Source organism: Salvia splendens, chromosome 13 (assembly GCF_004379255.2).
Source record: "Salvia splendens isolate huo1 chromosome 13, SspV2, whole genome shotgun sequence".
In the NCBI taxonomy this organism is placed as follows: Eukaryota; Viridiplantae; Streptophyta; class Magnoliopsida; order Lamiales; family Lamiaceae; genus Salvia; species Salvia splendens.
In genome coordinates, this window is record NC_056044.1 from 21,863,952 (window position 1) to 21,876,978 (window position 13,027).

General features: G+C 41.5%; 1 protein-coding gene and 1 pseudogene across 1 annotated transcript; both read left to right on the top strand.

The window, feature by feature from the left end:
• Positions 1-1,514: 1,514 nt before the first annotated feature.
• LOC121761234 (U2 small nuclear ribonucleoprotein B''-like) lies at positions 1,515-4,432 on the top strand. Its single transcript, XM_042156864.1, has 5 exons — positions 1,515-1,672; positions 2,118-2,290; positions 2,602-2,686; positions 2,909-2,991; positions 3,838-4,432. Exons 1-5 carry the CDS (start codon positions 1,600-1,602, stop codon positions 4,117-4,119), a joined length of 696 nt encoding a protein of 231 aa, XP_042012798.1. The 5' UTR covers positions 1,515-1,599; the 3' UTR covers positions 4,120-4,432.
• A 2,590-nt stretch (positions 4,433-7,022) lies between these two features.
• On the top strand, positions 7,023-11,480 carry LOC121760694 (annotated as a pseudogene).
• The last annotated feature ends 1,547 nt before the right edge of the window (positions 11,481-13,027 follow it).

The window sequence follows — 13,027 nt, forward strand, 5'->3', positions numbered from 1 at the left end:
CCCTATGGTTTTAACTATAGGGTAGTCACTGAAGGCTGATTTTAAACATGACCATCATTGTGGCCTATATTAAAAAGACTATAGTCCAATTTTGGTCCCATACATTTGCCCTAAAATTCTTTTAGGTCTCATACCTTAAGTTTGTGACCTTTTGGTCCCCAACATATTGTAATAGTACATTTTGGTCTCAAACAAGGTCACAAACTTAATGTATGAGACCCGAAAAGAATTTTATGGAAAATGTACGGAACTATAATTGGACTTTAGCCCTAGATTATAATGAAGTTATTAAATTGATCAAACATTTTGACTGTTAATTTTAACAGAAAATAGTAATTTTGAACCAAAACAATATGTTTGGAACCAAAAGGTACCAAAACAATATGTTATGTACCAAAAATTCACAAACTTAATGTATGAGACCGAAAAGAATTTTAGGACAAATGTAAGGGATCAAAATTGGACTTTAGTCTATAAAAAAATACTACTAGTAATACTCTATTTGTTATTAAACATACTCCCTATACACTATAATAGCATTATAAAATTTAACATATTAATAATGAATTAAATCCAAAAAGAAAGTAGGTCAAGCCCCTGAAAATTAGATAAAATAATCAGGAATTCAATGAGAATTCTGGAAATATCATATGTTGTTCACTTTCATCAAGACTGCACTATCTAATTTATACTAATTGCAACTTCCAAACTTGAACAAAAATGTCTTTAGATTTAATTTTTGCTCCAAGTATATATATTCGTTTTACGAGTTTGGTCTAGATTTTAAAAAATTCATAGACAAACAAAATTAAGTCATTTTTGACCCGTCCAGTATAATAATCTATGTTTAATTAGAATTTTTAATATTTCTTAAATAATTGACCGATGATTTGAAAATGAAATTAAAAAAAAATAGGAAAACAATATATTAAAAAAATAAAAGCATAAATAACATGTCTTGTCTCATTCCTCTTTCTTCTTTCTCATTCAACCCATGAACACTCCAAAAACCCTAGTTCTCTTTGTTTTGTGAATTTTGTTGAACCCTAGTTCAATCATTAGCTGGGGGGGAGTCACCACTCCGCTTATGAGAGGACGAAGTTCAAACACAATAGAAATCATCCCCCGATTGAAAATACATAGAATGTTAACTGGACTTGGTTCTCATTTTCTTTTACCATCATTGGAAGTGTGTGGTCTCGTTTTGAATTCATTCCTAAATTTTGAAAAATTTGTGTGGTCTGGAATACAATGGTCCATATATTTTATATTTTGTCCTATATTGTAATATTGTCCTATTATAGGTTTGACATAAATATTTAACAGAAAAAGGCGAGTCGGGTTGGGTCGACAAAATTACACAAATACAATAGTTAATAATTTAATTGATTTTCTAAAAAGTTCAAAAATGGCAAAGTTAATTATTTTAGCGCATCGAACTCGGCCCATTTAAATTTGTATTCGAAGTTAAAGCCCATCATCTGGATCGGCCCACCATATATTGATTCTCATTTCACTGAATCACACCCCAACCCAACCGTTTTTCTTTCGATAGGTCATTCACACACGCAGCGGCGCCGAGCTTGAACGGCGGCGAAAATGCTCACTACTGATATTCCTCCTAACCAGACCATCTACATTCGGAACATCAACGAGAAAGTCAAGAAAGAAGGTATTATTTCCCCTCTTTCTCGTTTTTATCTGATTTAGGGTTTATGCCGTCGTGTGGAGTTTCGACTAGGGTTAGTTTTGCTCATTCTTGACCTATTCTTCTCTCTGAGCTTGAGTATTAAACTTTTCGGCATTGTTTCTGGCACCTGGTGTAGCAGTAACGCATCGTTTTCAAGTATAGACTACGGTCTATAAGAATTTGTTATGTTGTTATTGTATGAGTAAAATAGTTTGCGATTTTTCGGCTTGTTTAAAATTTCCTGTGCTTCTGCTGATGTGATATGGTACTCCATATAGTACTAATTGATTCCAAGCTAGATCAGTTAAGCTTTTTTTGATAGGGCTTTATGTAATTGGCATTTTTGCTCCTGCACACGGCCATCAACTAATATTAATTGATTCTTTTGCTGACGCTGTTGCCTTGTCTTCTTTAATACCCTGGACAGAGCTGAAGAGATCTCTTTATGCCTTGTTCTCGCAGTATGGAAGGATTTTGGATGTAGTTGCACTAAAAACACCTAAGCTTCGGGGGCAGGCATGGATTGTGTTCAGTGAAGTGATGGCTGCAAGCAATGCTGTGCGTCAGATGCAAAACTTCCAGTTTTATGAAAAGCCGTTGGTGAGTAAATGACTTTGTATGGGTGCACTTGTTTTGCATAATGTTTGTAAGTAAACCTGTGCAATCCCTATGTTTTAAAATTCACTTGAGGCTGTGAGTTCCTTTTCCTGCATTGAAATCTTCAGAAATGTTAATCTATATTATTTCGTTGAGTTAAACACGCCCCCTCCCCTCCAAGAAGGGCCTGATCAACATCCTCAAATTTCAGTTTCTATCTGCCCTTATAATACCCACCTTCGGTTCACTATCTCCTTGCATTTATGTATGTTTACTTTATAACATTCCATTCTAATTGTTTACCTGCCACACAGAGAATTCAATATGCCAAATCAAAATCAGATTGCATTGCTAAAGCTGAAGGTACCTATGACAAGAAAAAGAAGCAAGAGGAAAAAGGTGAAGTTTCTGCCATACAAAGTCAATTTTGTTCCATATTAGTTTTAGCATACTTGCTTCAAGAAGATCAGCATAGCTCTTCCTATGTTTTGTTCTCATTTATGAAGACACTATAAAAATAAATAGACTTCAGCAGCTTTATTGATAGTTTTTAATTTTGATACACCAAGGAGTCTTTGCATAACATTTTGGACTCATAAAATTTTGTTTTGGGTTATCCAGCTGAGAGAAAGAAACATGTTGATGAAGGTCAGCCTGCTCCTACTGCTACTGGTCCAAGATCTGATAGTAATGGAGGCCCATCTGTAAGCTTCTCTTAATTAACTAACTACCTTTTCCTTCCTATATTATTTATCAAAGTGATATGACATATTAAACCTCAATGAAGTTGGTAAGCCAGCATTTTCTAGAAAAGGGGTGTTGTTTCCGGCTAGCTAAAACAAACTGTGACCTCGACCATGAGTTATCTTCTTTTATCTTGTGTAATATGCCTTGCACTGCACAATGATTTGTCTCTTCTTTAGTTTACCATATCCATGTACTGTCTAACTCGGACTCTCTTTCTCAAACTATCAAGCTCTTTTTACGTTTAATGAGTGTTTCTTTTTATTTCATATGGTTTTATACAAGAAAAATTGAGTTATTTGCTTACTTCAATGCATGCCATTAAGCTCTGAAAGTTTTTTGGCATGATCATGTCAAAATGTGTTTGTGATTCATATTAGTAAATAAAAGTCTGTTATTGTTAAGACACACTGTGATACTCTCTCTATGTTGACTTCACATCAGACCTTCTGAAGGCTAATACTTTTGTTTGCTGATTCACAACATCCATCCACAATCTTTATGTATCTTGGTTTTTACAAAAGCTCCTATTTTTTTAATCAAACTTGTGCAGTTGCTTGCACTATTGTGTAGGAACGATTTTTTTTTCACTACTAGCTACTATTCTCCCCTCTTACTGGGCACACGATCTCAAATGCACTCATTAGTACATACTCAGCACATGCTTGTTAGGAAAAAGTTACTATGCATTTGTTGGCACTTAGCTGTATTATATGATGATCTGATTCCCCATTCATCCATTTAGACTTCCCTGTGTTTGGTTTCAGAAACTTGCCTCTAAACGAGTATTCTTTATTGTATTGCAGGCTGCCACTAGGCAAGGAATGCCTAGCGCACAAGAAGCAGCAGCCGAGCCAAACAACATTCTCTTCATACAAAATCTACCTTATGAAACAAACAGCATGATGCTAGAGATGCTTTTCAAACAGTACCCTGGCTTTAGAGAAGTTCGGATGGTTGATGCGAAGCCAGGTATCGCCTTCGTAGAATATGAAGATGATTCGCAATCTTCAGTTGCCATGCAGGACCTTCAGGGCTTCAAAATAAGCCCCCAGAATGCCATGGTGATCACGTATGCCAAGAAATAAGTGCTCATATGTCGGGGCTGAGTGCTGCCTATCTGTTAATGTCAAGTAATTGTAATAGTTCTGCAACAACGTATACTTTGCCTAATTGCATTTAAGGGAAGAGCTGCCCGATCCTTGTTGTAATGATCGCACCTCGTTTTGAAACAGTATGTTTTGGTGAAACCTTTGATCGAGATGCGCAGGAAAAAAAGGAAAACGATATTGTGATTTTAGCTACTTGATTGAATCCTCATATCTACTTTGGGACTCGGTAGTAATGCAAACGTTGTGGAATTTTATACTGTTGAGATGAATGTACATTTTGAAGCGACCAGAGCTGTTTGTTTCCCTTTTGGCCCTTTCTCTCTTCTTATTGATGTTAATCTCTCTTCTTATTGATGTTAATTGCGTTTTGAAATTATGATAGTAGTATAATGAAATGATGATTCCAATTATATTTTACTCAGTTATTTATATTCCGAAAACGATGGGAGTTGCTTGAAACATTAAAAATCACTAGGTAGTACTAGTACTAGTATAAGGGCAGCCGCAACGCGTCACGCGGGTGTCCCGCGTTCCGTCACGGAGGAACGGGACGGCGGCGAGAAGCGTTGCAGCGCTCCGTCCCGTCCCCAGTCCGCCGCCATCCCGTCCCGCATCTCGGAGGGACGGAACGCGTCCCTCCGAGACGCGTAACGCGACTTCTCGCCACGCGCCGAGGGAACGTGGCGAGCTCCCAGGCCATGCGTGACGCCCACTCGCTAGCCCGCGAGTTGGATTCGTCACGCTGACGCAATAATTCGTTTTTAAAAAAAATCGAATTTAAATATAAAGAAATTTTTTTTAATCCAAACGGTAATATTACCGTTTTATAGCCGTTTTTCAATTTTTTATTAAATACTCCTATTTCATACTCTATAAATACTGCTATTTCATACTCATTTCACACACAAACACACATCTATTCCTCTCAAATCCTCTCTATTTTCACTCCAATTTTCATCTCAAACCAACTCTGTTTTTCTTCTCCCAAATTTAATCAAACTAATGGATCCTTTTGAGCAAATGCGTCAAATAATGGAACAATCACTTGAAGAAGATCGACGTCGGGAGGCGGAGGAAGCCGCGCCGCCCCAACGACGCTCCCGGACGTACATCCATCGTAGCCGGGAGGAAGCCGCCGCAAGGTTAGTACGCGACTACTTCTGCGATAACCCGGTTTGGGGAGATACTTACTTTCGTCGCTGTTTCCGCATGGGGAAACTGCTATTTCTCCACATCGCGAATACTTTGGCAGCTCGGGAAGAGTTCTTCCGGGAAGGGTTCGACGCGGTCGGCCGTCCCAGCCACACGACGCTGCAGAAATGTACTGCAGCAATCCGTCAGCTTGCGACTGGACAGACGGCCGACATGTTCGACGAATATCTCCACATTGGAGACAGCACTAGGCGAATGTGCTTGCTCCAATTCTGCAAAGGCGTCTGGGCGGCCTTCACTGACGAATTTCTCCGGACGGCAAGCATGACAGATTGCCAGTTCATGCTCGACCTGCACGAACAAGTGCATGGGTTCCCCGGGATGCTTGGCAACGTCGATTGCATGCAATGGCAATGGAAGAATTGCCCGGTGGCGTGGAGGGGGTCCTACACGAGCGGCCACAAAGGCACCCACCCAACCGTTATACTCGAGGCCGTTGCCGACTACAAGCTATGGATCTGGCACGCGTACTTTGGGGTCCCCGGGTCGAACAACGACGTAAACGTGCTCCACCAATCCGACCTCTTCACCGAAGTTTTGGATGGTAAAGCGTCGGCCATCAACTTCGTCGCCAACAACCGCCTTTACAAAATGGGGTACTATCTCGCCGACGACATCTACCTGAAGTGGCCAACCTTCGTGAAGACGTGCAGCAGACCTGTGAACCCAAAGCAGACTCTTTTTGCGCAGAAGCAGGAAGCTGCTCGGAAAGATGTGGAGAGGGCGTTCGGGGTTCTCCAAGCGCGCTTCAACATCATCAAAGCCCCGGCCCGTACATGGTTCATGGAGAGCATGGTCGACATCATGTATACGTGCATAATCTTGCACAACATGATTGTCCAAGACGAAGGACCCGAGACGGGAAATTGGTTCGACCCCGAATCCCCCGGAAGCTCAACCGCAAGTAGTCCGCCGCGAAGTGGAGTGCATCCGTCTATACAAGAACGATTGTCTATTCGAGCAAGGACACACGACTCTAGCGCCCATGCCCAACTCCAAGAGGATCTAATTTAGCACATTTGGGAAAACTTTGGAGTAGGAAATTAAATTATGTAGTTTTAATTTTTTTTTTAGGTTTTTTATTTATGTTTTTTTAATTTTTTACGAATTATATGTTGTAATGTTATTTTATTGTTAATGAAGTGTGTTTTTTATTAATTGAATTTGTTGGAAAAAAAATAAAAAAAAATTGAAAGAATAGTAATTTAAGGGACGGTTAAGGGACGGAGGGTTGCAGGTTCCGTCCCTTAGTTAAGGGATAGAGTAAAAAAGTACAGTGAGACCCGCAAATAGTGTTTTAAGGGACGGTATAGTGTCAACGTTATGGATGACCTAATAGTTTTTGCTCGTACCCATTTCTTGAGATTTGTGAAACAGTATTGGTTGATTGAATTTTTTTAATGCAGTTTGTCCTTTCTTTTCCTCATGATATGGAATGAATTCTATCATATGTTGATTTACTCTAATTTTGATATATACCATAAATCCAGATTTTTCTTCTCCTATGAAATTCCAAAATATTGCATAAATAATTTATTCATCAATTTTTAAAATGAATTGAATTGATGGAGAAAGGATGACGACAATGTTACCTTCCCCAACAGAAAACTTCCCCAATGTCATTTCAGTTAAAAATTAGTTAAATCTCAACTATCCAGAACACAAAAATGCAAAGAATGCAACTCATCAACAATCCAATGGAATCTCTTTCAGAAGAGATCATCTTCACCATCCTCGACCTCCTCGATTCCGACACTAAATCCTTCTCCGCCACCTCCAAATCCTTCCACTCCCTCGAATCCCGCCACCGCAAAACCCTCAAACTCCTCCACCCCGACTCCCTCCCCGCCGCCCTCAGCCGCTACCAGAACATCCGCCGCGGAGGCCTACTCCGCGACGCTGAGATCCGTGGATCTGTCGAGATCGAGGCTCTTCACGCACGCGGCGCTGTCCCTGCTGGCCACGAAATGCGGCGGGCTGGTGGAGCTTGATTTGAGCAATGCGACGGAGCTCAGGGATGCAGCGGTAGCGGCTGTGGCCGAGGCCAGGAATCTGGAGAAGCTGTGGATGGGGAGGTGCCGGTTGGTGTCGGATATCGGGATTGGGTGCATTGCTGTTGGGTGTAAAAAGCTAAAGCTGGTTTGTTTGAAATGGTGTGTTAGAATCACTGATCTTGGTGTTGGTTTGCTTGCTAATAAATGCACTCTCCTTCGTGCTTTGGATCTCTCTTACTTGCCGGTAATTAGTTCTTCTTCGTCTTCCTCGAGGATATGTTTATTGCGTTATATGCCAAACTAGCTTTAAATGTAGAACGAAGAACCATAATGCGAAGGTCATTGTTGGGTAACACAGTGTTCAATGTTCATTATTAGCTTCGCTTTTAGTTCATTTTAGAAAATTTCGTGTTATGTTTAATTCGTCTCGCGAGTGTCAAACATATTGCACAGAAAATGTTAATGAACTCGGTGTTTTGGTTCTGCATTCTGCATTGATTCAAACTCCTACATGCTACTGAATTTCTAAACAATGGCTACCTGTGGTGTTTTAGATAACGGATAAGGGGCTCTTGCCTGTCCTGCAGCTAAAGAATCTAAAAGAGTTGGCCCTCGTTGGATGTCCTGGTATCGATGATGACAGCCTCAAGCATCTCAAGAAAGCTTCCAAATCTTTAGAGGTATATCATACTGTAGAGTAAAATTCGAACTAATCAGGTGTATTTTAACGTATGGTTCGACTGTGTGCTCTTGACCAGGTTCTTGATGTATCCTACTGCAGCAACGTTTCGTGTAATGGCTTAGCTTCTCTCATCAATCATGCCGATTCTCTTCCCCACCTTAACATAGCCTATTGCTTTTCTGTGAGTGTGGAATTGTAAGTGATTTTTAAGTTTATGATATAGAGTTTGGTGTTTGATTGAAGATTATGGTGTTTTGGGTCACCTCAGATTTGTCGAAATGCTTCTACAAACTGTCTGAGCTGCAAACCGTCAAGTTGGATGGCTGTCACGTCTCATTAGCTCTGATGAAGAGCATAGCCGACTGCTGTGCCTCCTTGAAGGAACTGAGCTTCTTCAAGTGCAACGGGGTGGGAGACGAGGGCCTCTCCTGCATTGCAAGGAAGCACCGGCTGCTGAGGAAGCTGGACATCACGTGCTGCCAGGAAATAACAGAGGCCTCAATCGACACCATCACCAATTCATGTCCGCACCTCACTTCATTAAAGATGGAGAACTGTAGTATGGTGTCGGAGGAAGACTTTGTCTTGATTGGGACGCGCTGCCAATCCCTTGAGGATGCCGACTTCACTGAGACTGAAATCAATGATGAAGGTTGAGATACTAAAGTATTGTCTTTTTTGTGATGTTGGTTTTTTCTTGATCAAATTGAGTTCTTGATTTAGGTTTGGAGGCAATCTCAAGATGTTCCAAACTCAAGAATCTAAAGCTTGGATTGTGTCTCAACGTCACAGATCGTGGACTCTCTTATGTGGGAAGCCGTTGCCACACCTTGACCTATACAAGTGACAAACATCTTCAATTTATTGATATTTTTGCTCAAGTGTGTGATTGTTGAAAGATTAGAATACCAAAAAGAAGTTGTCTAGTGTTCTCCTAATCTATATATCTCCCATTAGGTGTATGGAGATAACTGATATAGGCATTTCAACAATTGCTAATGGCTGCTCTTTATTGGAGATGATCGACATTGCCTACTGCGATAAAATTGGGGACATCTCGTTGACAGCACTAGCTCGCTGTATCTGTTAGGAGTAAAGGCTGATGAACAAGAATATAATATAGAATCTGGAATCAGAAATGCTCGGCTTTATTGAAAGAAACTGAATAGCAAAACAAGAAAGGGAGATCCTCCGCAGAGGCCTAATCCTCACGAAGGAGGCCTACGAGAAAAACTCGTCCAATAATGATCTCTCCAAGATGATCTCTCTATTAGGAGACTCTCTCTATATATAGGCAATTCTAGTGCTAAAATAAAGGAAACCGAATAACAAATATTTGAAAAGCATAAAAATAGGAATCAACTCTCTCCCTTAATCTTCTCCACCTGCTTCCTCCTTTCTCTCTGCCGGCCGCCCAACCATCTTTCTCTCTCCCCCTCCTCCAATCCGTATCAACTGCCTCACCCTCAAAACAGCCTTGCCCTCAAGGCTGAGCTCAAAACTGAAACCGATTACATTGTTCGGTGGAGGCTCCCATTCATGCTTCTGGACAGGAGGTAAAAAGCTGAACCACAGAATGTGCCCATGAACAAGAAGAAGTAGATACATGATTGTGGCCAGCTCAGCAGCAGCGGCATGAACTGTACGTAGCAGCAAAGGGAAGAAGGGCTGAAACAGTGAAATATCAGCACTCGAGAACCACATCGGTGTTGTCACCACTGTTGGTGTAGGTAGATTGGTAGGAGATGGCAGAGGCACTAAAACAGAAATATGAATAGGCTGTTGTACTACCAAGGGTAGGGGTGTTCTATTGTCCGCTTTGGTATCGATATCAGGGTGGATTGTTGACGTGGTAATAGGCGGTATCTCCGGCAGGGCTGTTGTAGACAGGCTAGAGGACAGCAATGGTGCTGTCACGATGGGTAGGATAGCTGCAGAATTATTGCTGGTTCTGGGTGGAATTTTTGGCTGGTTTTTGGCAACAGAGACAGTAGAAAAAGGATCCTTACTACTGTACTTGGATGAATTGCCAGCGACGCAGCTTCCTGATGTAATGGTATCACCAAAACGTTGCAAGAGCTCTTGAACAAATTTGTCCCACGATAAGGAGGGGCAGCGACGAACGAGCAATTGCTTCCAAGGCTTGGCAGGTCCGTCTATGGCGAGCATGGCAACGTCGACACGTCTATCCGATGATGTTTTGTTGACGAGGAAATATTGGTTTGCCCGCGCGAGCCACGCGAGAGGCTCAGATCCACCAAAAATTGGCATTGGCGACGTTGATTTGTTTCCAGCTAACACCGAATTAGATTCTCGATTTTCAGAGGACGCACCGTCCTCTGGCGTTGCTCTGAACTTGTGGTTGAGGGCCGCGAAACCCGGACGCACTTCCCAACGCCGAGACCCGTTCGTTCGTCTGCTGGAGCTGGGCGTTGAGTTTTGCAGTAGCCTTCTCCAAACCGTCTAGGAGTGAATCGCCCCTAGGGTTGACCATCGTTCACCGCACCAATTGTTAGGAGTAAAGGCTGATGAACAAGAATATAACATAGAATCTGGAATCAGAAATGCTCGGCTTTATTGAAAGAAACTGAATAGCAAAACAAGAAAGGGAGATCCTCCGCAGAGGCCTAATCCTCGCGAAGGAGGCCTACGAGAAAAACTCGTCCAATAATGATCTCTCCAAGATGATCTCTCTATTAGGAGACTCTCTCTATATATAGGCAATTCTAGTGCTAAAATAAAGGAAACCGAATAACAAATATTTGAAAAGCATAAAAATAGGAATCAGCTCTCTCCCTTAATCTTCTCCACCTGCTTCCTCCTTTCTCTCTGCCGGCCCAACCATCTTTCTCTCTCCCCCTCCTCCAATCCGTATCAGTATCCATCTAAAAACACTTGAAATCCGTGGCTGCCCTTGTCTCTCCTCGCTCGGTTTATCAGCTGTTGCCATGGGATGTAAGCAGCTAGCTGTCTTAGACATCAAGAAATGCTACATCACTGATGATGGATTGATTTCTCTTGCACAAAATTCACAATCTCTGAAGCAGGTATATATACTTTGTTTTTTTTTCCTCTCATGGAAGCGTAGCTCAAATGCCTCGTTTAATTATTTGCAGATAAACATATCATACGGCCCGGTGACAGATGTTGGGCTGGTGGCATTGGCCAGCATTCGCCGTCGGCAAAATTTGACAGTATTGAATGTGACGAAACTGACTGTGGATGGCCTTGTTGCTGCTATTCTGGGTTGCAGAGGGCTTACGAAGTAGAAACTTGACACGATGTATAAGTCGCGTATCCCTGAGGCGTTTCTGAGTGAGATTGAAGGGCGCGGTTGCAATATCCAGTGGCGAAACAAGGCGGTTCTGCGTTCCCAATATGCTTATAAACCTCAGTGGCCACTTATTTCATGGTACGTTAGATTAAGTTTTGGTACTAATAGATGTTAAAGAGTGAGTTGGAGATGGAGAAAGTATGCTTAGATATTGTAGTATAGTGAACGGAAATCATAAGCCTAGGTTGAACTAATGCAATGCTTCATGGTAGGCATGCACACGGTTCGAAAACCGCCGGTTCCGAACAGCAATGCTTCATGGTAGGCATGCACACGGTTCGAAAACCGCCGGTTCCGAGCATGCAATGCTTCATGGTAGGCATGCACACGGTTTGAAAACCGCCGGTTCCGAACATCAATGCTTCATGGTAGGCATGCACACGGTTCGAAAACCGCCGGTTCCGGTTCGGAACCGGCGGTTCACGGTTCAAGATTTCCTTGAACCTGAACCGGCCCGCCAAGGTCCCCGGGGGTTCCGGCTGCGGTTCAATACCGCCGGTTCCGGGCAGGTTCGTAATTTGTTTTTGCATTTTTTTTATTTATTTATCTATGAAATGTGCGTAAATAAAATTTAAAAAATCACGATAAAAATTGTAATTTTATTGAGATTACAAGTTACAACAATTATAAATCACAAAAAACTTGAAGTCTTGAAAGTCTTAAACCAAAAATTTAAATACAACGAGACTACTAGTCTACAACGAAGCTAATTACAAATTACAAAAAGACTTGAAGTTTTGAACAATAAATTTATAAGTATATATACTCTTAGTCGGCGAATGAGATGTTTCTACATAACTAAATTGAGGACACCTTTAGCAATTCAACCTTAAATGTTGAGTTTAGTCTAACAATCAACGATTATAGTAGAATTGTCAAAAGCTTCCCGGATTTAGCCTTATAGAGAAATCTATTTCACCGACTAGAGTATATACAAATACAATTATTTAATTGTATTTGCATATTTTTAAAGTAGAAACAAATGGAAAAAAAAGAAATAAAGGAAAAAGGACTTGAGCTCAACTTAAATTTAAAATTTAAGTTGAGGTGCCTACGTATCCCCAATGCTCATTTGCATTAGGGAATCAAAGTCCACGTAGTTCTCTTACCCTACTTACCTGTTTGGGTTGGCCGGCGGTTGACGTTTGGCCTACGATTCATCCCCGGTGAATTCTTCTTGTGATTCCTCCTGACGATCATCCCAATCATTTTCTTGTTCTCTGACGTCAGCTTTGGCCCAATCATCAAGTAACATTACGGCTTGCATATATTTCGCGGAGAGCTTACTTCATGATTCATCCAACACACGTGATCCAACACTGAAAGCGGACTCGACGGCGACAGTGGAAGCCGGAACCGAAAAAATCTCCTTGGCCATTAACGCAAGTATGGGAAAATCTTTCTCGTGTGTTTCCCACCAATCGAGGACGTCGATTTGGGCGGGAGGAGTAGGACCTTCATCACCAAAGGAAAAGAATGAATCGAAATATAAATCTAACTCACGTACCATACCTGAGGACGACCTTCCACCCGTGTTGTAGCTGTATAGGTCGGCTAATTGAGATTGCGCGTCAGGGTCATCATAATCGGATTGAAATGCGAAGCCAAAGTTATGTTGTTGAGGAGGGGTAGGTCTTCTGGCTTGGTGGGTACTGTAATACT